The sequence below is a fragment of the Hordeum vulgare genome, chromosome 4H, assembly GCF_904849725.1.
Source record: "Hordeum vulgare subsp. vulgare chromosome 4H, MorexV3_pseudomolecules_assembly, whole genome shotgun sequence".
In the NCBI taxonomy this organism is placed as follows: Eukaryota; Viridiplantae; Streptophyta; class Magnoliopsida; order Poales; family Poaceae; genus Hordeum; species Hordeum vulgare.
In genome coordinates, this window is record NC_058521.1 from 525,144,338 (window position 1) to 525,168,330 (window position 23,993).

At 46.6% G+C, this 23,993-nt stretch overlaps 1 protein-coding gene, 1 non-coding gene and 1 pseudogene across 2 annotated transcripts; all 3 read right to left on the reverse strand.

Moving 5' to 3' along the window:
- Positions 1-619: 619 nt before the first annotated feature.
- On the reverse strand, positions 620-690 carry TRNAG-CCC. The gene has a single exon. It is a non-coding gene; the product is annotated as a tRNA-Gly (tRNA).
- A 2,006-nt stretch (positions 691-2,696) lies between these two features.
- Positions 2,697-5,275, reverse strand: LOC123449265 (heat stress transcription factor A-9-like). The gene is made up of 2 exons (XM_045126412.1): positions 4,991-5,275; positions 2,697-3,554 (listed from the first exon to the last, which is right to left on the reverse strand). The coding sequence occupies exons 1-2, from the start codon at positions 5,273-5,275 to the stop codon at positions 2,697-2,699; spliced, it is 1,143 nt and encodes a 380-aa protein (XP_044982347.1).
- A 2,080-nt stretch (positions 5,276-7,355) lies between these two features.
- On the reverse strand, positions 7,356-8,128 carry LOC123450689 (annotated as a pseudogene).
- Positions 8,129-23,993: the final 15,865 nt, after the last annotated feature.

Sequence of the window (23,993 nt, forward strand, 5' to 3'; positions counted from 1 at the left end):
GGGATACACACGCAAACAAGATCGGCTAGGGAAGAGGTGTTTACTTGCTTGATTTCGTTATAACACATCTATATGTTACATAAGTATTACACATCTAAATTATGTATCATTGATATTACATGGAGATTATGTGGATATGTTTATAATTAATTTAATTATTTGGATGTGTATGTCATATCTAATTATATCATAAACATTTCCTTGTCTACTAGGCTCTCCCCTTCTATCCGACTTGCTTCATCATCGAGCTGCGTGTATAGTTTTTTTGATACGTAAAGTTCCATCCATTAGAGACTGGTTGCCTTTAGTTTCCTTGCTGTGGACGTGCTACAAGTAGAAGACTCCAATCGAGACAGTTACATAAACCATTACAGATAGGTAAAATTGTACTTGTATAATAAAACGCATTCAGACAAAGTTACAAAGTACAGTACAAGAGTTATTCTTTTCCGAAATCCACATGAACTCTAAATCCAGGAAGAGACGGATGATTGTCCACTATATATTAAAAGACTTTCGGCGAACTTTTATATAAGATCTGGTCATTTTCGAAAAAAAAAACTTGCATGAGCATTTTGGACAAATTGTTAATAGATTGGCAAAAATGGAAATACATGAGTGCGCATCCAGGGAATCGAACCCTGGTCAGTACCGTGGGAGGGTACTATGATACCACTACACCAGATGCGCTTTTATGATAACTTGCCTCCTGTAACCTTAAAACACACGTAACTTAACGTGCTGCCACAAAGATATACGCAACAAGAAGCTCTAGAGTAAATTGTTTATGTCTAGAACAAATACGGTTCTTATGTTGACGAAATGCTCGCAATGTACATAAATTGTTCATATCCGACAAAATCCTGTTCTTATGTTGACAATGATCGCAGTGTATATGCAATTGTTCAGGTCCGGTAGCGAAAACGGGAATGCGTGTGCATGGTTCGTGCAATAGCCTCCCGTCGATGCACACTGCGCGTACATAAAATACAACGCGTACTGAGAAACACTTCATAAATGTCAATGGAACATTACGTTTTCGCTGGAAGAACAGGTTGACATTTACAAAGCACAACAGTATATACACCAAGTCAATCTCATGATGTTGGCTATTCTACTGTAAGGACAACAGATTATACGGAGAGTAGGGTAGCGCAAAAAATCCCTGTCCTATGCCCGAAAAACAACAAAAGAATCATGTATTGTCAACGACAGTTAATGTCTTTCGAACATTGCTATACGACACTATGACCTAAGCACAGATGCCGTTTTCGCTGCCAATGGCGCCCACCTCACGCATCTTGATCACCTGGAAGCTGAATAAAAGGCAACTGAATCAGTAGAAGAACATTCATAAAGCCATACAACAGAATGAATGCTTCCGACTAATCTTTGTAAAATTAGTCAGCATCAAACTGGACCTTAGCTCCTACAACCAAACAGATTTTCAAAAAACTAGGTCACAAATATGTGAATGCCAATAGGACCAAGAGATGCCGGCATAAAATGCTGACTCTAAATTCTGAAAGGGCAGTAACCTAATACTATCACAAAGGAATCATGTTCAAGTGCTATCGCCAATATGTTATTTGAATATCTGGCGAATATGCTTGCGTAAAACATCTAAATGCTGCCGCCTACTATTTCCTGCATGCATCTTGTTTTGTGCTTGTTGACAAAGAATATCAAATTGAACATGATTAAATTTTGATGACATTTGTTACTGCTAAAGTACACAGCTGCATTTTGTTCTGTTCAGCAAATATGAAGTAACTTTCAGTAAATAAAACATAATGGTGATCTTTTATGGACCCACGCGAACCTAATGTAATCTTGCCACATAATGTGTTCCTAGACCACCACCTATGCTTCAGTTATGACATCAGCTGAAATAAGAAAGTGAGTCAGATTTGTATAGAATCGCTGAGATGGTAACAGAACGCCATATAGTAACATAATAAATACTCCTAGACGGAAAAAAAATCATTTCCTTGACAGAAGAAGGAAATAGCATGGGTTTTTGAGAGAATTCCTTATTTGGCCCTTTCTTAAATTCTTCTTCCCTATTTGGCCCTAAATATTATTTTTTTCCCTATTTGACATCTAAACTTCATTTCCTTCCTAATATGGCCCTGTAGTGCAATCTGAACACTAACGGTGTTAAATGTGGTTGTAAAATGACTCTTTTGCCCTTGATGAATTGTGGGAACAAAAGTTACTCTCTAGTGTGTGTGACATATTTAAGCCAATAAAAACGTACCAGTAGCTCAATAACCGTTGAAAGCATCCAAAATGGAACTACTGGTACGTTTTTATTGGCTTAAATATGTCACACACACTAGAGAGTAACTTTTGTTCCCACAATTCATCAAGGGCAAAAGAGTCATTTTACAACCACATTTAACACCGTTAGTGTTCAGATTGCACTACAGGGCCATATTAGGAAGGAAATGAAGTTTAGATGTCAAATAGGGAAAAAAATAATATTTAGGGCCAAATAGGGAAGAAGAATTTAAGAAAGGGCCAAATAAGGAATTCTCTCTATAAACTTTGCAAAATCCTACTAATCTGAACTCCACTTGTGCACCTGAAGTGCATAGCGTGTCATTGTGCATACAAAATTAGCAGCTACATAGAATACAGTCTCTGCATGCTTTGCAGAAAAAGAACAAAAGAAACATTCGGCATACAACAAACTAGGGAATACCATATTGAGGGTTATTGTGGTTATGCTGTGCTTCCATCTGACAGTCCTGCTCTGACTGTGGAGATTCATCATAATCTTGAATAGTTAAAGTAAGTTCCCCGTCTTCGCCAAACCACAGTTGCATGTCATCAAAGTCTGGTAGAGCAGGCATGTCAGCAAAAATGTCCCCGGATGAACCTTGTGTGTTGAGGTTGTCTGAGGTCGTTTCAGTGTCGATGTCCATGGGCATGTTAAGTGGAGGACTTGAGATTGGTTCTGCGGTGGCCGACAAATATGCTTCATCTGCTATTACTTGGCTAGAGGTTTCAGGGACAGGGGGGCGATACTGAATAATTTCGGCCCCTGCGCCAGAAGTCTCCTGATCAGTTACAGGACCCTGCTCTAGAGCAGGGAACCTCCTTTTCTTGTTTCCATCCTCATAACGCCAGCTGTTCCTGCGCTGCTGCTGCTGCTGCTGCACAAGCTGGTTGAGAAGACTAGGGTTCTGGACAACGATTGCTAGAAGTGCCATCATCTGCTTCTGGTTCTGTTCCATTAGTTGAAGGCGTTGAATCAAACTCTGGACTTCAAGGTTAGAGCTTTGCTGGTAGTGCCTGAGATCCACAAGCTGCTGCATTAGAAGAGCTTTATCCCTCTTAAGGGTTTCCACCTCCTTTACAAGCCCGCCATATCTTCCTATTTCAATATTTTCAGTACCAGGTGAAGCTTTGACAGGTGCCTTCTCCAACTCACGACTTGCTTCCTGAGGTCTCTTCTTTCTCTTAATGATTTTCAGAAGATGCTTTTGGCCCCTAAGAAACCCCTCATTGGCCCACTCCCATCTATCAGGGTCAACTTTACGAAATCCCTAGATAGCAAGAAGAAGCATGGATAAGTTGACCAAATAAATGCATAAAACCGAAGATAGAGAAGATAGAGTGCATCCAAAACATACAACAGCGCTATTTATGCAAGGTTTTCTGAAGATAGCAGATCATGTGATGCTTCCACTGATTTCATTGCAGTGTTGAAAGTTACTCCCTCTGTACCTAAATAATTGTAGTTGGGCAGAACTAGACTAGTTTTCCCCAACTACAATTGTTTAGGTACAGAGGGAGTACATGCTTCATGAGGAAGTTTTACCAAAAGTATATATGGAGCCAAGAGCAGCAATTCATGTGGTCCATACAAAATCTTTAAGAGCAGGTATACAATCCAGTGACAAAAAATCAGTCTGCTCTTGTACTCAGCAAATGGACATGAAAGAATCGGTATAAAAATTGGAAGGAAAAGCTGGTAAGTATTGAATCCCTGGCTGCAAGAATCTGGCTCCAGCCACTGGATACTGATAGGCACTCCTCAAAAGCACAACATCATTCATCAAATACCTTTGGGTATGTAAAACAAAGTTCCAATCAGCATAAAAGAAATGCTCACACAGAAGATTAGCTGTCAGCCAATGATATTATGTCAATGCAAACCAAACATTTATTTGATTTCATTCAGAAACACCACAGTCAGGATACTATTTACGTTAAGCATGAAGCGAAGACACTACATGAAGTAGCTTCTTTCTCTTATAATACTATATAAATAAAGTTCCGTAGATGCCAAATATATAGAATCCAAAATACAGAAAGGAGTTTCGACAGCATGCATTCCATACCAATAGCACTAGAGGCAGGTTCAGCAGATAGTTATTTTGATCAGATCCACAAAATTCCATTGGTCACAAGCACAACTGTATTTCATATATATAAAGAAGGCTGCTAAAAGCATTTTGACTAGTGAATACCAAAGCATGGACAGATTTGGCACAGCTGTTTTAGCCCGGATCGTTAAGTCCCCATATTACTCCAATTCAAAATGTATTGTCACAACAAGCACGAAATTGAACATAGGAACAGCCTGTAACAAACAGGCATCGAGAGAAAATGATGACGCGTTCAAACAGGTTTGTCCAATTTACATCGGAAGCTACCCCAGAGAGTCAACTGCTGACAAAATCCTCAGCTAGCCGCAACAGCACATTACGAATATACTCCCTCCGTTCCTAAATATAAGTCTTTTTAGACATTTCAACAGGGGACTACATACGTAATAAAATGAGTGAACCTACACATTAAAATATGTCTATATACATCCGTATGTAGTTTTCTATTGAAATGTCTAAAAAGACTTATATTTAGGAACGGAGGGAGTATATATTTACAATAAAGGAAACATGCTCCGCGATAGCAATAGCACCCAATTCAACTCAAAATCATCGGAAAGGGGCGAGGAGGGCGAGCGAGGGGATCTCACATAGGTGTTGAGCTGGCGTATGAAGCTGCTGAAGTTGTTGTGCTTGAAGTGGTGGCGGAGCAGGTCGCGCTCGAAGGCGTGCGCGTCCCAGATCACGAAGCTGTTGCCGGCGTCGGACCACGACATGACCCTGTCGGTGGCCGCGTCCGAGACCATGTCGTAGACCTTGGTGAGGAACGGCGCCACCTCCGGCGGCTTCGGCACCGCCCCCACCGGCGCCGGCGCGGCCCCGGCCGAAGAGGGGCCCGCGGCGGAGGGCGGGGGCGAGCCTTTGCTTGAGCCCATGGCGGAAACCCTAGCTTCCTTGGAGATTGAGGCGGCGACGTGAGGCGAGACGGGAGGAGGGAGGCCTATCGGAGTGGGGATTTCGGATGATTTTGGTTGAATTTTTGTGCGCGTTGGGTCGGATTTGGGGGGCTGCGACTTGTTCCTGCCTGTGCTTGGGCTGCCTTCCTTCAGGATTAAGAAAGAAAGGAAGAAATCTATGGAGTTCAAAACGAGAGGAAAAAAAAAATGTGTGGTAGGGTAGGTGATATTTGTGCGTGCGTCAGACCACGCAAGGCGCGTGCCCGGAAATTGCTTTAGAATAAAAAAATAACGCAGAAAAGAAAAGCACGTACGTGTTTTCGACTTACAGCTGCGCCCTCGTGTTTTTATTCGACGATGACTTGTGGGCCTGAGTGCGTCGGGACCCACGTGTCGGCGTGCGAGAGTTACGCGTAAGGCGTGACGATTTCATGTGCGGCGAGAGTTTTCCGCATTTTGCGCTTCTTCTTTTTTGCTGTGGGGCGGAGGAGCCAGTTTGGTTGCGTCGCGTCCCGCTCGATGGCATGGGCGGGGCCGGTGGGAGCTGGGAAGCAGCGCTCCGTTCGAACAACTCTTAAAGAAAAGGACGAAGGAGGAATTCACACGGAGAGACTGATATGTGGCCCTGGAACGACGGGCCAGATGGCAAGTACGGGTGTCGCGGTCATGCAGGGGCAAGTCGCCGACGTCATTGCTGTCCTTGGGCTTGGAGTTAGACTGGACTGGAATTACACTGTCAAACTCGTTTCCACACGCAAGGACCAGGAGCTCGTTCAGTCCAGTCTAGTCCAACGTTAGATGGGCCTGTTCGACATAGAGGCTTGGACCGGCCGAATAACATTTGCAGGAAACTAGGCGTCAACCGAATGATTACGACAGATTCAGGTCATGTTTGTTTTAAAAAGTCATAGGTTTTTTTAATCATAACTAAATAAATTCTAGTCACTATCTGTTTGGTTCCAGGGATTAAATATAAACTTCAGGTTATTAAATAATATATTAAAAGACCATGTTCCCCCTATAAATGGACTAGAGGTCATACCTGGCCAAACGCTGGCCCGGCACGGCACGCCCCGTGCTAAACGTGTCTGGTCCGACAAGGCCCGCCGATGCACGTTTATTAATCGGGTCGTGACGTGCCAGCCAGTGGGTTGTGCCTCCAAACCCAGGCACGGCCCCGTTACTAAACGAGCCGGCTTGTTGGTCCGATTAGCACGCTGGGCTGCATAATTTTAGCCTCATGGGCTTATTGTTAGGCTTATTGGAACATATATTATGTATATATATGTATATATATATATATTAAAAATATCTAAAAATATGTATAAAAAAGGATCGTGTCGTGCCCAGCCTCCAGGCCCAGGCATGACCCGTTCAAATCGTGTTGTGCGTGGCCCATGGCGGGCCATGTCGGCGGGCTCGCGGGCTGGCCTGTTTAGCCCGGCCCGTTTGGCCAGGTATGCTAGAGGTTATTAAATGACATTCTAAAAGGAGGGACACTGTTGAAAAGAGTCTTAAAAAGACTCTTCCTTTGGGACTTCTTTATTTAGTCCCAAATGTCCACTTTTAGTCCCTAAAAATCCTTCATGTTTGGTTTAGATGAGACTACTTTTAGTCCCTACACCAAAGTCACTGTAAACAAACACCTCCTCAACTCAAAAAAGAGAAAGACTGATTCTCGCAGAAAAATCAATCGGCTCACCGAGCGTCTAATACTCATCCCCCCCCCCCCCTTCATCGCCCCCCCCCCCCCCCCCCCCCCTCTATCATAGAACCCTCGATAAAGAATCAAAAGGTACTTGAAGACGACTTTGAATGGGAGGAGGGTTTTTTTAGGGGTCTGCTACCAATCATCCGACGTAGGGAAATCAGTCGGGTCCCCAATCATCCGATCGAATGCCCCACAAACGTTGGATTAAGTTAAGTTAGACACATCGTTCTCACGCAATACAACGTCGATGTGGCCTCGTCTTCCTTGCCTTGCAGCCAACACAACAATTCGTTCACAGCCACCTTGTCGCGCTCGCTGGCAGCACCAGGCTCAGCCCATTGTTGTTCCTCACCTTGCATCGCGCTCGCGGCAGCACCACCCCTGCAGTACACCGCCACCGGGCATGGGAGCTCGCTTCTGCACCATCGCCGCCGGTCGTGGTAACGACGTCGTCGATGCAGCACCGGGACGCCTCATATGAGTGCTGCATCAGAGAGCCCCATTGCAGCTCTGCCGCCGGCAACGAGCGCTCCATTGCAGCTCCTCTATGGGCGACGAGCGCTCCATTGCTGCTCCTTCGCGGACGACGAGCGCTCCATTGTAGCTCCTCCATGGGCGACAAGCGCTCCATTGTTGCTTCTCCGTGGACGACGAACGCTCCATTGCAGCTCCATTGCCAGCGATGAGTGCTCCATTGTTGCTCCTCCGTTGGCAACGAGCGCTCCGTTACAGCTCCTTCGTGGACGTCGAGCACCCCATTTCAGTTGCGCTGCCGACGACGAGCGCTCCATTGATGCTCCGCCGCGGGCGATGAACGCTCCATTGCAGCTCCACTGCCAGCGACGAGTGCTCCACTGCTGCTCCTCCGTAGGCGACAAACGCTCTGTTACAGCTTCCCCGCCGTCGACGAGCGCTCCTCGTGAGAGCACGAGGCTGCATTGCAACGCAGTCGAGGTTGTAATGCAGCGCAACGGCTGTGGACAAGTTTTTATGTTGCATCCCACCTATCGTGGACAAGCCGCTTCTTTGCAGCACTTGCTCGTGGCTCTCGTCGACGAGCGTCGTTCTGCATCGCCGTCTACAAGCCCCGAACCCCCTGCTGCTGTGGTGGTGTTCGCCATGGCTCCCCTCCATGGACGCTTCTTTGCAGCTTTGCCGCCTCCAGCGATGCAACCGAGGAGCTCCAGCTACTAGTGCCAATGGCCGGTGTTGAACTCTTATAATTCCTAGTTGTTTTGGTAGTGCTGGCCGTGACTCCTCTCCTCTGGCGATGGATGCAAGGAAAAGAGATAAGAAAGAAAAATGTGTGGAGGAGCAGCTTCGTAGAGGTAGAGAACTAGAGATAGAATAAGGTTGGCTGGTTGGGAGAAGTATAAAGCGGTGGACAGCCTGGGCACGTGGCGCTCGGAGAAGAAGGCTTACGAGGGAGAGAGATCACTCGGATGACTTTTAACATTTTCTTTTTTTATCCCCCTAACCTTATTTTTATGTCGTATTCGTGTTCAATCCCTCGAACCATTGTAGGATGATTTTTCTAAGGCCTTGAATTCAGGATCAGTGTCCTTATCCCACTATGAGAAGGTAGATGCGGGAAGCCAATGTAATGCCTCAAGTGTGTGATTGTCATATTTGGAACCTATTGCATATGGGTCCACCCTGTCATGTATGATGATGTCATTTTGTGTCATGATTTCATGTGTGTCCCTTACTACTTCCTTCCCTTGCATGCATGCATAACATATCATGTCTTGTCCATGTTTTGTGTTGTTGCAATATGGCCATATAATTTCATGTGGTGGTTGTGATCTTGTGGTTAGGTACCTTGTGATGCTTGTGATCTTGTGAATTCATGTGGGATGCTCATGAGATGTTGGGGTGAGTAGAATTGATGTGGTGGTTGTTTACTTCAAGCCCTTCTCTAAATCAAAAGACCTTTTTCTCTCTTTTATTCTCAAGTTCAAATTCTACTTGCTCCTAAGTTGTTTTAAAAATGTCTTTTATTTAGGAAATATTGTGGGTATATTTGGGGTGCTAAATTTGGTGTTTTGGAAAGTGTTTTGAAGGTGCAAATAAACACAAAACAGAATCTACAATGTTGTTTTGTATTTATTTCTTATGTCCCAAAAATCATTCTGTTATTTTATTTATTTAGCTTGCTATTTTTCAGGCCCAGGAACATTTTTGTTTTTAATTTATCTTCTTTGCTTTTCTCTGTGGCCTTTTTCCTTTTCTCTGTGGTTTTATTTAATAGGAATCTGTAGGGAGGGCTTTTTCCTTTAAGTGACGTTGTGGTGGGCTTCCTCCCACCAGAGAGGCCCATCTCTCCCAGTAGCGCAGCAGTAGCCCAGTCCCGCGTTCGTCTCCTACCTGTCGACGTCAGCCATGGTACGAACCTCGCTCCACCTCCCGATCGCCTCCCCCCAATCCAGCGGCTCAAGCTCGTTCCCCAAGGTGAATAAAGCCCCAGGTCTTCCTCCTCCTCCGTAGGGTTCCCTCTCCCCCTCCAGTGCGCCGCCACCTTCCCCATCTCTCTTCCTCCCCGCAGGTAAGCTTTTGTAGGCTAGCAACAGAGAGAGAGAGGGAGGAGCTCGCCGCGTCTACCCCGCCTACGTCGCCGTCCGGCGAGTCCGCCATGTCCAGGAGCTCGGGGTTCGGCCCCGCGTTCCATTCCCGTCGTCGGTAGGGTCGAGGAGCGACCACACCGACGGGGCCGAGCTCGTCTTCGCCGCGGCCACGGTGCCTCCTTCCTCTACATCAGCAGCAGCAGACCTTCGTGTTCTTCTTCCTCTTCGTCGCCTCATCACCCGCGGGGTCCTCTCCTTCCTTCCCCAAAGGTGAGGCAGCACCTCCCCTTCCTTCTTCCTCCTTGGTTCGACCTAGGTCCGCCTAGAGCTCGTCGTGCCTCTCTGTCGTGGTAGATCGGCAGCAGGTAGTGATGGGGGTGCAGTAGTGTAGCGCAGTGGTTCGGAGGCGTGTTGCCGTTGTGTGGGTAGCAGTAGAGTAGGAGATCGCCTCCCTGGCGTGGGTGCCTCCGGTAGCAGCTGCAGCAGCAGGGCACGATGATCTCCCTGTCGCGTGTTCCTGTGACGAAGCAGGGCAGCAACTCGTGTGATGTAGTGTGTGTGGCGTAGACTCGGCAGTAGTACCGTGCCCGTGCGGTAGCAGTGGCTCTCTAGGACCTCCTCGCAACAGTGGCATAGTGCACTGGCGTGGCGCAGCAACGGAGGCAGCAACGGCGGGGCAAACCCGACGATCTCACTGTCGCCGGCGTGCAGAGCCCAGTTGCGGGTGCTAGTGGTAGTTTCTGTATAGATATCTCTTTACTAGCAGTCTCCGATTCGTAGCGTAGTGGTAGAGAGCGTAGCTGCCAGATGAGAGGGCGTGGGTTCGAATCCCCCCTCGGCAGCCCTTTTGTTTATTTTTTCCTCGGTGATGTAGAGTAGGAATGATGCAGGGTTAGCTTACCTTGCTGGCACACCCTCTCTGGTCGATCCAGTGGCGTAGCAGAGTGGTGTGCACTTGTGTGTTGGTGTGTTGTATCTAACAGGTCTGGGGTTCGACCCCAGCACCTCCCCTTTTTCTTTATATTTTTTCCTCCTTGTTTCCTGTTATTTCTTCCCTTTGCTGTTTTACTACCTTGCAGCTTTGCTCATTGTAGTTGTTTGGCACAAATAGGTTTGTGTTAACCTCCTCTAACTTCTGTTTCGGTGACTTGGTTGTAGCAAGATTGTGTACCCATGTATGATGATATGTGTGTGTGCATGGTAGTGTGTATGTGAGTGTGTGGTGAACCTAGCACAAGTATGTGTGTAGTCACACACCCTAGGGGAGTATGTGGTACTTGTTGAATTTGCTAGTTGTAGCTCATATGTAAGTTGGGAGTCCTGTGCTAGTGGTGTTAGTTGCATGATGTGTGGGTGTGTGTGGTTTCCTAGTGATTATCTTGGTAGAAGTGCTTGTGATGTTATTGTGCATGAGACATACATGGGGTCAAAACCCTCATGTCATATTGTCTTTGTGCACATGAGCATAGCTATGTGATAGTTGTTCTAGTGAGAGTTGCATGAAATGTTGCACTATTCACTATGTTGGATTTTATGTAGTTTTTCCTTCCTAGTTTGAGCTCACTTGCTCCAAGCAAGTGCATGTGTCTTATATATGTTTTTGTGGTAGAAAGATCCCAGGAATCCATTGGTGAAATCATTTTTGCCATTGGAACATTTTCTGGAAAAGTCATATTTACATTTTCTTCTAAGTTTAGAGCTTGGTTCCATGGATTGTGATGTTCTCTTGTATTTGTTTCTTGTTTGTGGAAGTAGAGGGTGACCCCCTCTACCACATGTTGGTTTCAATTCTTATGTTGGGTAGCACCGGGATCGGAGAACGAATATGTGGAGTCAGGAGAGTACGTGCAGGATGATCAAGAACCATTCCAAGTTGAGGATATCACAGGCAAGATGATATGACCTTGATTCCATCTCTAGACTTGTTATGCTAGTTTGCGTTTCCATGTCATATTGCTTGTTGCCTACCACTGAAATATTTGCCTCTTGATATGCCATGAACCCAAACACTGATCCCTTCCTAGCAAACTTGAATGGCTAAGTAGACTTTGCTCAGCTACTAATGTTAGCATTGCTAGATGCAGGTGATTTGTCTCATGTGACAACATGAGCTTGATATCATTATCTTAAATTCTGTTATTTAATTAATGCACCTATATACTTGGTAAATGACGGAAGGCCTAGCCTTTTGCCGGGTGCCTTGTTCCGTTATTGCCGCCTTAGTTACCAGCTACCGGTGTTTGATTCCATAATGATCGCTCCTAACACGTTCGGGGTTGTTATGGGGACCCCCTCGATAAATCGCGTAGTGGTAAGGCTTGTCCGGCAGGACCCAACATTGGAGTTAATTTGTTAATCACATAATAATAATCTGCATCGGGAATGGCCTACCCGAGGAATTTAATCAACAACCCGGGCCAGTGCTCCTCATGAGTGTTGGTCCAAACTAGAGCACCGTGCGGGGCCATCCTGGGGCAACTCGGGAGATTTCTCAGGCCACTGTACGCTTCGCTTATCCGGCGTGTCCTGAGACTGAGATACACGGCTCTTATCAGGGTCGTCGACACGTCGGGAGGTCCTGCTAGTCTTGCCTTACCTTAGCGATATATCTTGCATATAGGAATCCCAGTGAAGCTTTGGTTTTCCCCAGAGTTGAGGTTTTCCTCTAAGGAATCCGACGAGATCACGAGATTCATGATAGAGGATTACTTTGCGGCCTGTGTACGTTTGTGATGGACTAGTTGGAGCACCCCTGCAGGGTTTAATCTTTCGGAAAGCCGTGCCCGCGGTTATGTGGCAACTTGGAATATTTTGTTAACATCCGCTATTAGATAACTTAAACAAAAGCTAATAAAATTGCCAACTGTGTGCGTAACCGTGACTGTCCCCTCGAAGATCTCTCTTCGGTCGGGAACACGGTGGGGTTATGAATGACGTAGGTAGGTGTTCAGGATCACTTAGTGATCAAGTATTCACGATCGCTAGTATAGTCCACATTCATTCATGTTCTACGTAAGTTAGCCACCAAATCAAGCTTAGGATGCTGCAACATTAAACACTTCACATTATCCTACCTAATAACTTGACTAGTTCTGGCACCAAGGTCTTAGATTGTTGAGTCCCCGTGGCTCACGAATTCCTCCATAATACCAACAGGTTCAGGTACCCCAGAGACAGATGATCCCGACGGTACGCAGCTGGCGTGGCAGTACGATGAGGATACAGACCGTCTGTACGTGAACTATCCAGAAGATTGAAGCGTGGTCGTGATCGTGGGCCTGCAGGCAGGGTAGCATAGCCTTTCTATGTTTTGTAGTCCGTAGCGGAACTACTTTGGTTGTATGCGTGATGTACTCTGATATATTTATGAGAAGGCAATTGAACCCCTGATTGTCTATCTTTATTATTATGTATGTGTTGTGTTACCTGTTTGCGAGACGCTTAGATGCGCTCCTTTCCAATTCAGGGCCTCGGTCCCCAGATCGGAAAGGACCGCATCTTGGTCGTTACAAGTTGGTATCAGAGCCTTACGACCATAGGAGCCTTTGTGTGATCGTACTTGGCCGAGTCAAGTCTAGAAAATGTTTTGAGTCTTAGTTATATTGGAGAGTAGGATTCTTTTTTCTCCTCTTCTATGCTCTAATGAGGTTCCCGTCTTAGGAAATCTTTAACTCTACTCCTTTTCTCGCTCAAAATTTTTTTAGGATCACGCAAGTATTTGTGAAATCTATATGATTTCGATGTGACGGAGTCCTGTCCTGGTGCCTCCTATCTGCTTTAAGTTTTAGGGGAGTTGAGCTCCAGGGGATTCTTGTGCACATCGCCATCATTCAGATTTCTGAGTATCTAAGAACGAAGGATGTTCATAATTGCTTCAATACTGGTAGTGGCGAGATAACCCCGATGTCCCCAGTACTGGTGCAGATTGTTCGGGGGTACTACCACACTTGGTATCGTTGTGATCACGAGGATCTGTTGTAGATGAAGACCCGAGATGTTGGTTCTGTGTTGAAGGATGTGATACAGGTGACGAGTTAGTTTAGGAGTTGTGTGAACTACTCCTTGTATCCGTGTACCAGATTGCATGACCAGTTATTTCGGGAATTCATAGGTGGGATATTAAGTAGTATCTTATAGGACTATCTTCCTACAGACGCTTGATTGAGGTTTGGGAAATCTCGATCATATGTTTGTTCCGAGCAATTCTAGCTCACACTTGGTTGCAGTGGTCTTTATCGGAATTTTGTCGTCCGTCACTTTGAGGATGCATTCTTGGTATGTTGTTTAAGTGCAATTGCTAAATTCTGTTCAGATATTCTGTCTTTTGATTCAGCAATATCTTTAATTATTCTGTGGACTAATATGCTGTCCGTCTTCAGGATGGCTCCACCGACTCGTCAGAACCCAGGGCGTGAAGATATGCCGCCTCCACCACCTCCCCCGCTCCGCCGCCGCCTCCTCCTCCTATAGAGGCCTGGCAAGCGGTGATGGCAGCTACTAATGCAAACACCCAGATGCTGATTCAGTTGCTGCAAGAGAGAGCCAACCAACAGCCAGGCAATTTTCAACATGGTGGAAATCAGTTTGCGAGTCTGAGTCAGTTCCTGTCAAACCAGCCAAAGACGTTCACTCCATGCGACCAGCCATTTGATGCAGAAGATTGGATCCGTGATATGAACAAACATTTCGAGTGTAGCAATGTGCGTCCGGAGGACTATGTCAAGTTTGCAACGTTTCAGTTGAAGGGGCAGGCTTCTATCTGGTGGCAACAGTTCAAGGACTCCAAAGGTGCCAGGGTGATGTCTTGGGATGAGTTCTGTCGTGACTTCAGGTCCCCCTACATCCCTTCTAGTTTTGTGGAGGAGATGCGTGAGAAGTTCAGGCGTTTGAAGCAGGGCGGCAATTCCGTGTACAAGTACAATGTTGAGTTCCACGAGCTGGCCTGTTACGCGCTGCAGGATATCCCGGATCAGAAGAGCAAGATTTATCAGTTCAGGGGTGGCTTGAAAGAAGACTTGCAGTTAGCTCTTGCCTTGCACGATCCTAAGGAGTTCGACAAGTTCTACAACCTAGCTCTCAGAGCAGAGGCAGCCTTGCTCAGGGTGGAGAACTCCAAGAAGCGCTTCAGAGATTCCAGCTCTTCCTCGACTCAGGTGGTTCAGAAGCAACAGAAGTTTTGGGTTTCTCCTCCTCCTCCTCGGCACTCACAACAGCTGAAGCACTCAGGTGGTCATGGTTCTTCCCACCCACACAACCCTGTCTTCCAGCAGAGATACCAGCATCAGAAGCAAGGGCCTCCTCAGATTCAGTTCCGGCAGCCAGTAGATGTCACTTGTCACAAGTGTGGGCAGAAGGGTCACTATGCCAACAGATGTACTTCTCAGCTCCGACTGCCGCCTCCTCCTCCAGGCAAACCTCCAAGCAACGCTCTTGTCAAGTTCAACCCCAGATCAGCTCGAGTCAACATGGTGAACGCAACTGAAGCAGACAACTCCTCTGATGTGATCATGGGTAACCTCCTCGTCAATGATTTTCCTGCTAAAGTCTTGTTCGATTCTGGTGCTTCGCATTGCTTTATGTCAAAGTCATTTTTCATCAAACATGATTTTCCCTCGACAAGTTTGCATAGACCTTTGGGTGTTGTTTCTCCGGGTGCTCAGATGAGGTCAAATTGTAGAGTTCCCGATGTTTCTGTCAAGATGGGCAGTTATTCTTTTCTGGCTTCTCCGTATGTCTTGGGCAATTCCGACATTGACTTGATTCTTGGTATGGACTGGCTGGCCATGAACAAGGCGTCAATTGATTGTGAAGAGAAAGAAGTGAAGCTTACCCACTCTTCGGAAGACGTGATTATATTCACGGCGTGCGATGATACAATCTGTCTGTTCTCCTTGAATGAAAAGGGTGAGATCAATCCTACTGAGCAAGTTCCAGTGGTCTGCGAATATCAAGATGTGTTTCCTGAAGAGCTGCCAGGCATGCCTCCGCACCGTGAAGTTGAGTTTGTCATTGAGCTTGAGCCGGGCACAGAGCGAGTGTGCAAACGGCCGTACAAGCTGGGTCCAAAAGAATTGAAGGAACTTAAGAGGCAACTCGATGAGCAAGAGCGTTTGGGTTTGATCAGACCGAGCTCGTCTCCGTGGGGCTGTGGTGTTCTGTTTGTCAAGAAGAAGGATGGCACGGACCGGCTGTGTGTCGATTACCGTCCATTGAACAAGAAGACAACCAGGAACAAATATCCACTTCCGAACATAACTGAGTTGTTCGAACGGTTGAAAGGTGCTAAAGTATTCTCCAAGCTTGATCTCAGAATGGGCTATCATCAAATTCGCATTCGCGAGGAAGACATTTCGAAGACGGCCTTCAGGACTAGTTTTGGCTCGTATGAGTATACGGTCATGTCTTTTGGTCTGGCAAATGCTCCTCCGACATTCTGTCGATTGATGAACTATATTTTCTCCCCGTACAAGAATGAATTTGTCTTGCTCTATCTCGACAACATTCTGGTCTTTTCTGAGACTGAGGAAGAACATGAAGAACATCTCAGATTGGTGCTTGATAAGCTGAGAGAGTACAAGCTGTATGCCAAGTTTTCCAAGTGCGAGTTCTGGCTGAAAGAAGTGGTTTATCTTGGGCACATTATCTCTGCCGAGGGCATTAAAGTTGATCCGTCCAAGGTTCAGTCCATTGTTGAATGGGAGCCTCCGCAGAATGTGAAGCAGTTTTGAAGCTTTCTCGGGCTTGCTGGCTATTGCAGAAGGTTTGTTGAGAACTTCTCCAAAATCGCCAAGCCGCTCTCAAGTCTTCTTCAGAAGGGTGTTAAGTATGCTTGGTCTCCAGAGTGTCAACTGGCCTTCGATACACTCAAAGAGAAGCTTATTTCCACTCCGGTCTTGGCCACTCCGGATGATTCCAAGCCGTACCAGGTCTTTTGCGATGCTTCTCTCCAGGGTCTTGGTGCAGTCCTGATGCAAGATAAGAAGGTGGTTGCTTATACCTCCAGGCAGTTGAAGCCTGCGGAGAAGAACTATCCCGTGCATGATCTCGAGCTAGCAGCTGTGGTACACGCCTTGATGACTTGGAGGCATCTCTTGTTAGAACGTAAGGTTGAAGTCTTCACCGATCACAAGAGTCTCAAGTACATCTTCACTCAGCCTAACTTGAATCTTCGGCAAACACGTTGGGTGGAAATGCTCCAGGATTTTAATCCGAGTGTTGAGTACACGCCAGGCAAAGCTAATTGTCATGGCAGATGCTTTGAGGAGGAAGGCATATTGCAACAGTCTGATTCTGCAACTTCTCCAGCCGGGTCTTTGTGAGGCTTTCAGGAAGCTCAACCTTCAGCTAGTACCTCAGGGATTTCTTGCGAACCTTCAGATCTCTCCTACCTTGGAAGATCAGGTCAGAGCAGCTCAGCTTCTTGACGCTATGGTGAAGAAGGTCAAGATTGGCGTGGGAAAGAGTCTCCCCAAGTATAAGTGCTTCACTGTTGATGCCAGGGACACGCTGTTTTTCGAGGATTGCCTTGTCGTCCCGAAAGGTGATCTCGGGAAGGTGATCATGGAAGAAGCCCATAACTCTCTGCTCTCTATTCATCCTCGAAGCTCCAAAATGTACCATGACTTGAAGCAGACATTCTGGTGGACTCGTATGAAACGTGAGATTGCTCAGTTCGTAAACGAGTGTGATGTATGTCGATATGGGGGTGCAGTAGCGTAGCGCAGTGGTTCGGAGGCGTGTTGCCGGTGTGTGGGTAGCAGTAGAGTAGGAGATCGCCTCCCTGGCGTGGGTGCCTCCGGTAGCAGCTGCAGAAGCAGGGCACGACGATCTCCCTGTCGCGTGTTCCTCTGACGAAGCAGGGCAGCAGCTCGTGTGATGTAGTATGTGTGGCGTAGACTCGGCAGCAGTACCATGCCCGTGCGGTAGAAGTGGCTCTCTAGGACCTGCTCGCAGCAGTGGCATAGTGCACTAGTGTGGCGTAGCAACGGCGGCAGCAACGGCGGGGCAAACCCAACGATCTCACTGTCGCCGGCGTGCAGAGCCCAGTTGCGGGTGCTAGTGGTAGTTTCTGTATAGATATCTCTTTACTAGCAGTCTCCGATTCGTAGCGTAGTGGTGGCGAGCGTAGCTGCCTGATGAGAGGGCGTGGGTTCGAATCCCCCCTCGGCAGCCCTTTTGTTTATTTTTTCCTCGGTGTTGTAGAGTAGGAATGATGCGGGGTTAGCTTACCTTGCTGGCACACCCTCTCTGGTTGATCCAGTGGCGTAGCAGAGTGGTGTGCACTTGTGTGTTGGTGTGTTGAATCTAACAGGTCTCGGGTTCGACCCCAACACCTCCCCTTTTTCTTTATTTTATTTTTTTTCCTCCTTGTTTCCTGTTATTTCTTCCCTTTGCTGTTTTACTACCTTGCAGCTTTGCTCATTGTAGTTGTTTGGCACAAATAGGTTTGTGTTAACCTCCTCTAACTTCTGTTTGGGTGACTTGGTTGTAGCAAGATTGTGTACCCATGTATGATGATATGTGTGTGTGCATGGTAGTGTGTATGTGAGTGTGTGGTGAACCTAGCACAAGTATGTGTGTAGTCACACACCCTAGGGGAGTATGTGGTGCTTGTTGAATTTGCTAGTTATAGCTCATATGTAAGTTGGGAGTCTTGTGCTAGTGGTGTTAGTTGCATGATGTGTGGGTGTGTGTGGTGTCCTAGTGATTATCTTGGTAGAAGTGCTTGTGATGTTGTTGTGCATGACACATACATGGGGTCAAAACCCTCATGTAATATTGTCTTTGTGCACATGAGCATAGCTATGTGATAGTTGTTCTAGTGAGAGTTACATGAAATGTTGCACTATTCACTATGTTGGATTTTATGTAGTTTTTCCTTCCTAGTTTGAGCTCACTTGCTCCAAGCAAGTGCATGTGTATTATATATGTTTTTGTGGTAGGAAGATCCCAGGAATCCATTGGTGAAATCATTTTTGCCATTGGAACATTTTCTGGAAAAGTCATATTTACATTTTCTTCTAAGTTTAGAGCTTGGTTCCATGGATTGTGATGTGCTCTTGTATTTGTTTCTTGTTTGTGGAAGTAGAGGGTGACCCCCTCTACCACATGTTGGTTTCAATTCATGATTTGGAATCCATGTGTGTAAGTTGTGCCCATCCAAAGTAGGCATGTGGCTGAAATTCCAGCTTAGTGAAAATCTGAGATTTTCACTAAGTCTAAGAATCTGTTTATATTTTCTTCTCCTGTAGATGAGGTTGTGCTGGTCATTGTGTTGTGATCTAGCCCTAGCTTTCAACTACAAAGTTGGACCTGATATGTTTTTCTAGATCCCTGTAAAATTTCATGTCATTTGGAGCCATTTAGGTATTATTTTGGCTGCTGTAAAAAAGCTTCAGAGCAAAGACAGAAAGTTAGGTGCAGGAATTTTCACTAAGTCCCTGTGATCTGATGGTTTTGGGCAAGTTTGCAGCCTTAGAACTTTCTGTGTTTAATTCCTTTTTGTGTGATTCTTGCTTGTGCTGGTAGTATTCTTGGCTAGCTACAGCCACATATATTATTTGTCATAGTTGGGTGGCTGTGGGTGCTTTGCATGTAGCTCACAAAGTGCTAAGATGCAGTTTATGGCAGATTATGTAGTTTTGTCATTTTGATGATTGTGAGTGCTTAGTTGATGTTGTGGTGTTCTTCTTTGATCCACCCCATCCATGATGGGTTGTTTTATGTCTTGGCAACCTGGGAATACCAGATTTGTGCCATTTGAGTGTGTGGTGAAGATTTTTACACGTAGGGCTTCATATCTTGTTTCGTTGATTCCCGTTGATCCGTAGCTCCGATTGTAATGTTCTTTATATGGTTTTGCATCGTTTTCACGAGACGCATGTGATCATGTTTCCAAATAGGTTAGCATGCAGTTATGTCCAGGAACTTGTTTTAGCTCCCTAAGCTTGTGTTAGTGATAGAAATAGTGATGCATGCTCATTCTTCATCTCATGCATCATGTGCTTGTTGCATCTTGAGGTGCTGTTGTTCATTGGATGTTATTCTTATGTTGGGTAGCACCGGTATCGGAGAACGAATACGTGGAGTCAGGAGAGTACGTGCAGGACGATCAAGAACCATTCCAAGTTGAGGATATCACGGGCAAGATGATATGACCTTGATTCCATCTCTAGACTTGTTATGCTAGTTTGCGTTTCCATGTCATATTGCTCGCTGCCTACCACTGAAATATTTGCCTCTTGATATGCCATGAACCCAAACACCGATCCCTTCCTAGCAAACTTGAATGGCTAAGTAGACTTTGCTCAGCTACTAATGTTAGCGTTGCTAGATGCAGGTGCTTTGTCTCATGTGACAACATGAGCTTGATATCATTATCTTAAATTATGTTATTTAATTAATGCACCTACATACTTGGTAAATGACGGAAGGCCTAGCCTTTTGCCGGGTGCCTTGTTCCGTTATTGCCGCCTTAGTTACCGGCTACCGGTGTTTGATTCCATAATGATCGCTCCTAACACGTTCGGGGTTGTTATGAGGACCCCCTTGATAAATCGCGTAGTGGTAAGGCTTGTCCGGCAGGACCCAACATTGGAGTTAATTTGCTAATCACATAATAATAATCTGCATAGGGAATGGCCTACCCGAGGAATTTAATCAACAACCCGGGCCAGTGCTCCTCATGAGTGTTGGTCCAAACTAGAGCACCGTGTGGGGCCATCCTGGGGCAACTCGGGAGATTTCTCTGGCCACTGTACGCTTCGCTTATCTGGCGTGTCCTGAGACTGAGATACGCGGCTCTTATTAGGGTCGTCGACACGCAGGGAGGTCCTGCTAGTCTTGCCTTACCTTAGCGATATATCTTGCGTATAGGAATCCCAGTGAAGCTTTGGTTTTCCCGAGAGTTGAGGTTTTCCTCTAAGGAATCCGACGAGATCACGAGATTCGTGATAGAGGATTACTTTGCGGCCTGTGTACGTTTGTGATGGACTAGTTGGAGCACCCCTGTAGGGTTTAATCTTTCGGAAAGCCGTGCCCGTGGTTATGTGGCAACTTGGAATATTTTGTTAACATCCGGTATTAGATAACTTAAACAAAAGCTAATAAAATTGCCAATTGTGTGCGTAACCGTGACTGTCCCCTCGAAGATCTCTCTTCGATCGGGAACACGGTGGGGTTATGACTGACGTAGGTAGGTGTTCGGGATCACTTAGTGATCAAGTATTCACGATCGCTAGTATAGTCCACCTTCATTCATGTTCTACGTAAGTTAGCCACCAAATCAAGCTTACGATGCTGAGTCCCCGTGGCTCACGGATTCCTCCACAATACCAACAGGTTCAAGTACTCCAGAGACAGATGATCCCGACGGCACGCAGCTGGCGTGGCAGTACGATGAGGAGACAGACCGTCTGTACGTGAACTATCCAGAAGATTTAGGCGTGGTCGTGATTGTCGGAAATATGCCCTAGAGGCAATAATAAAATGGTTATTATCATATTTCCTTGTTCATGATAATCGTCTATTGTTCAAGCTATAATTGTATTAACAGGAAATAGTAATACATGTGTGAATAAATAGATCACAATGTGTCCCTAGCAAGCCTCTAGTTGGCTAGCTCGTTAATCAATAGATGATCATGGTTTCCTGATCATGGGCATTAGATGTCATTGATAACGGGATCACGTCATTGGGGGAATGATGTCATGGACAAGACCCAATCCTAAGCATATCACTAGATCGTATTGTTCGTATGCTAAAGCTTTTCTAATGTCAAGTATCTTTTCCTTCGACCGTGAGATTGTGCAACTCCCGGATACCGTAGGAGTGCTTTGGGTGTATCAAACGTCACAACGTAACTGGGTGACTATAAAGGTGCACTACGGGTACCTCCAAAAGTGTCTGTTGGGTTGGTACGAATCGAGATCGGGATTTGTCACTCCGTGTGACGGAGAGGTATCTCTGGGCCCACTCGATAGAACATCATCATGTGCTCAATGTGACTAAGGAGTTAGTCACACGATGACGTGCTACAGAACGAGTAAAGAGACTTACCGGTAATGAGATTGAACAAGGTATAGGTATACCGACGATCGAATCTCGGGCAAGTTCTATACCGACAAACAAAGGGAATCGTATACGGGATTGATTGAATCCTTGACATCGTGGTTCATCCGATGAGATCATCGTGGAGCAAGTGGGAGCCACCATGGGTATCCAGACCCTGCTGATGGTTATTGGCCAGAGAGGTGTCTCGGTCATGTCTGCCTGTCTCCCGAACCCGTAGGGTCTACACACTTAAGGTTCGATGACACTAGGGTTATAGGGAATTGTTATATGAGGTTACCGAAAGTTGTTCGGAGTCCCGGATGAGATCCCGGACGTCACGAGGACCTCCAGAATGGTCCGGAGGTAAAGATTGATATATAGGACGGATGGTTTTGGATACCGGAAGTGTTTCGGGCATCACCGGTAACGTACCGGGACCACCGGGACCACCGGAGGTGGCCCCGAGGGACCACCGAAGGGGGGCAACGACCCCGGGAGGTAAGGTGGGCCAAGTGGGGGTGGGAACCAGCCCCTAGGTGGGCTGGTGCGCCTCCCCACTCAGCCCAATGTGCAGGGGAGAGAAAAGGGGGGGGGCAAACCCTAAGCCAGGTGGGCCTAAGGCCCACCAGATGGTGCACCACTCCCTCCTCCCCCTTCTGGCCGCCGCGCCTCCCATCTGGGGGGGCTGCCACACCCCCTAGGGTGGGAACCCTAGGGGTGGCACCCCCTCTCCCTTCCCCCTATATATATCGGGCACTTTTGGCCATTGAGAGATAGACTTTTTCCCTCTCCCTCGGCGCGGCCCTTCTCTTCTTTCTCCTCCTCTCTGCCGGTGCTTGGCGAAGCCCTCCGGGAGACCTTGTCTCTCCATCGACACCACGCCGTCGTGCTGCCGGAGTTCTTCCCCAACCTCTTGTTGGAAATATGCCCTAGAGGCAATAATAAATTAGTTATTATTATATTTCTTAGTTCATGATAATCGTTTATTATCCATGCTATAATTGTATTGATTGGAAACACAATACTTGTGTGGATACATAGACAAAACATTGTCCCTAGTAAGCCTCTAGTTGACTAGCTCGTTGATCAAAGATGGCCAAGGTTTCCTGGCCATAGGCAAGTGTTGTTACTTGATAACGAGATCACATCATTAGGAGAATCATGTGATGGACTAGACCCAAACTAATAGACGTAGCATGTTGATCGTGTCATTTTGTTGCTACTGTTTTCTGCGTGTCAAGTATTTGTTCCTATGACCATGAGATCATATAACTCACTGACACTGGAGGAATGCTTTGTGTGTATCAAACGTCGCAACGTAACTCGGTGACTATAAAGATGCTCTACAGGTATCTCCGAAGGTGTTAGTTGAGTTAGTATGGATCGAGACTGGGATTTGTCACTCCGTGTGACGGAGAGGTATCTCGGGGCCCACTCGGTAATACAACATCACACACAAGCCTTGCAAGCAATGTGACTTAGTGTAAGTTGCGGGATCTTGTATTACGGAACGAGTAAAGAGAGTTGCCGATAAACGAGATTGAAATAGGTATGCGGATACTAACGATCGAATCTCGGGCAAGTAACATACCGAAGGACAAAGGGAATGACATACGGGATTATATGAATCCTTGGCACTGAGGTTCAAACGATAAGATCTTCGTAGAATATGTGGGATCCAATATGGGCATCCAGGTCCCGCTATTGCATATTTACCGAGGAGTCACTCGGGTCATGTCTGCATAGTTCTCGAACCCGCAGGGTCTGCACACTTAAGGTTCGACGTTGTTTTATGCGTATTTGAGTTATATGGTTGGTTACCGAATGTTGTTCGGAGTCCCGGATGAGATCACGGACGTCACGAGGGTTTCCGGAATGGTCCGGAAACGAAGATTGATATATAGGATGACCTCATTTGATTACCGGAAGGTTTTCGGAGTTACCGGGAATGTACCGGGAATGACGAATGGGTTCCGGGTGTTCACCGGGGGGGGGGGCAACCCACTTCGGGGAAGCCCATAGGCCTTGGGGGTGGCGCACCAGCCCTTAGTGGGCTGGTGGGACAGCCCAAGAAGGCCCTATGCGCCATAGGAAGAAAATCAAAGAGAAAAGGAAAAAAAGGAGGAGGTGGGAAAGGAAAGAAGGACTCCACCCACCAAACCAAGTAGGACTCGGTTTGGGGGGGAGACCTTCCCCCCTTGGCTCGGCCGACCCCCTTGGGGCTCCTTGAGCCCCAAGGCAAGGCTCCCCCTCTCCCACCTATATATACGGAGGTTTTAGGGCTGATTTGAGACGACTTTTCCACGGCTGCCCGACCACATACCTCCACGGTTTTTCCTCTAGATCGCGTTTCTGCGGAGCTCGGGCGGAG

What these genes read in the sequence shown, in the direction of transcription:
- LOC123449265 (XM_045126412.1), bottom strand. Translation starts at nt 5,275, where the DNA reads ATGGGCTCAAGCAAAGGCTCGCCCCCGCCCTCCGCCGCGGGCCCCTCT. An exon ending in TACGCCAGCTCAACACCTAT is followed by an intron (nt 3,555 to 4,990) that starts GTGAGATCCCCT and finishes CTTGCTATCTAG; the next exon opens with GGATTTCGTAAAGTTGACCC.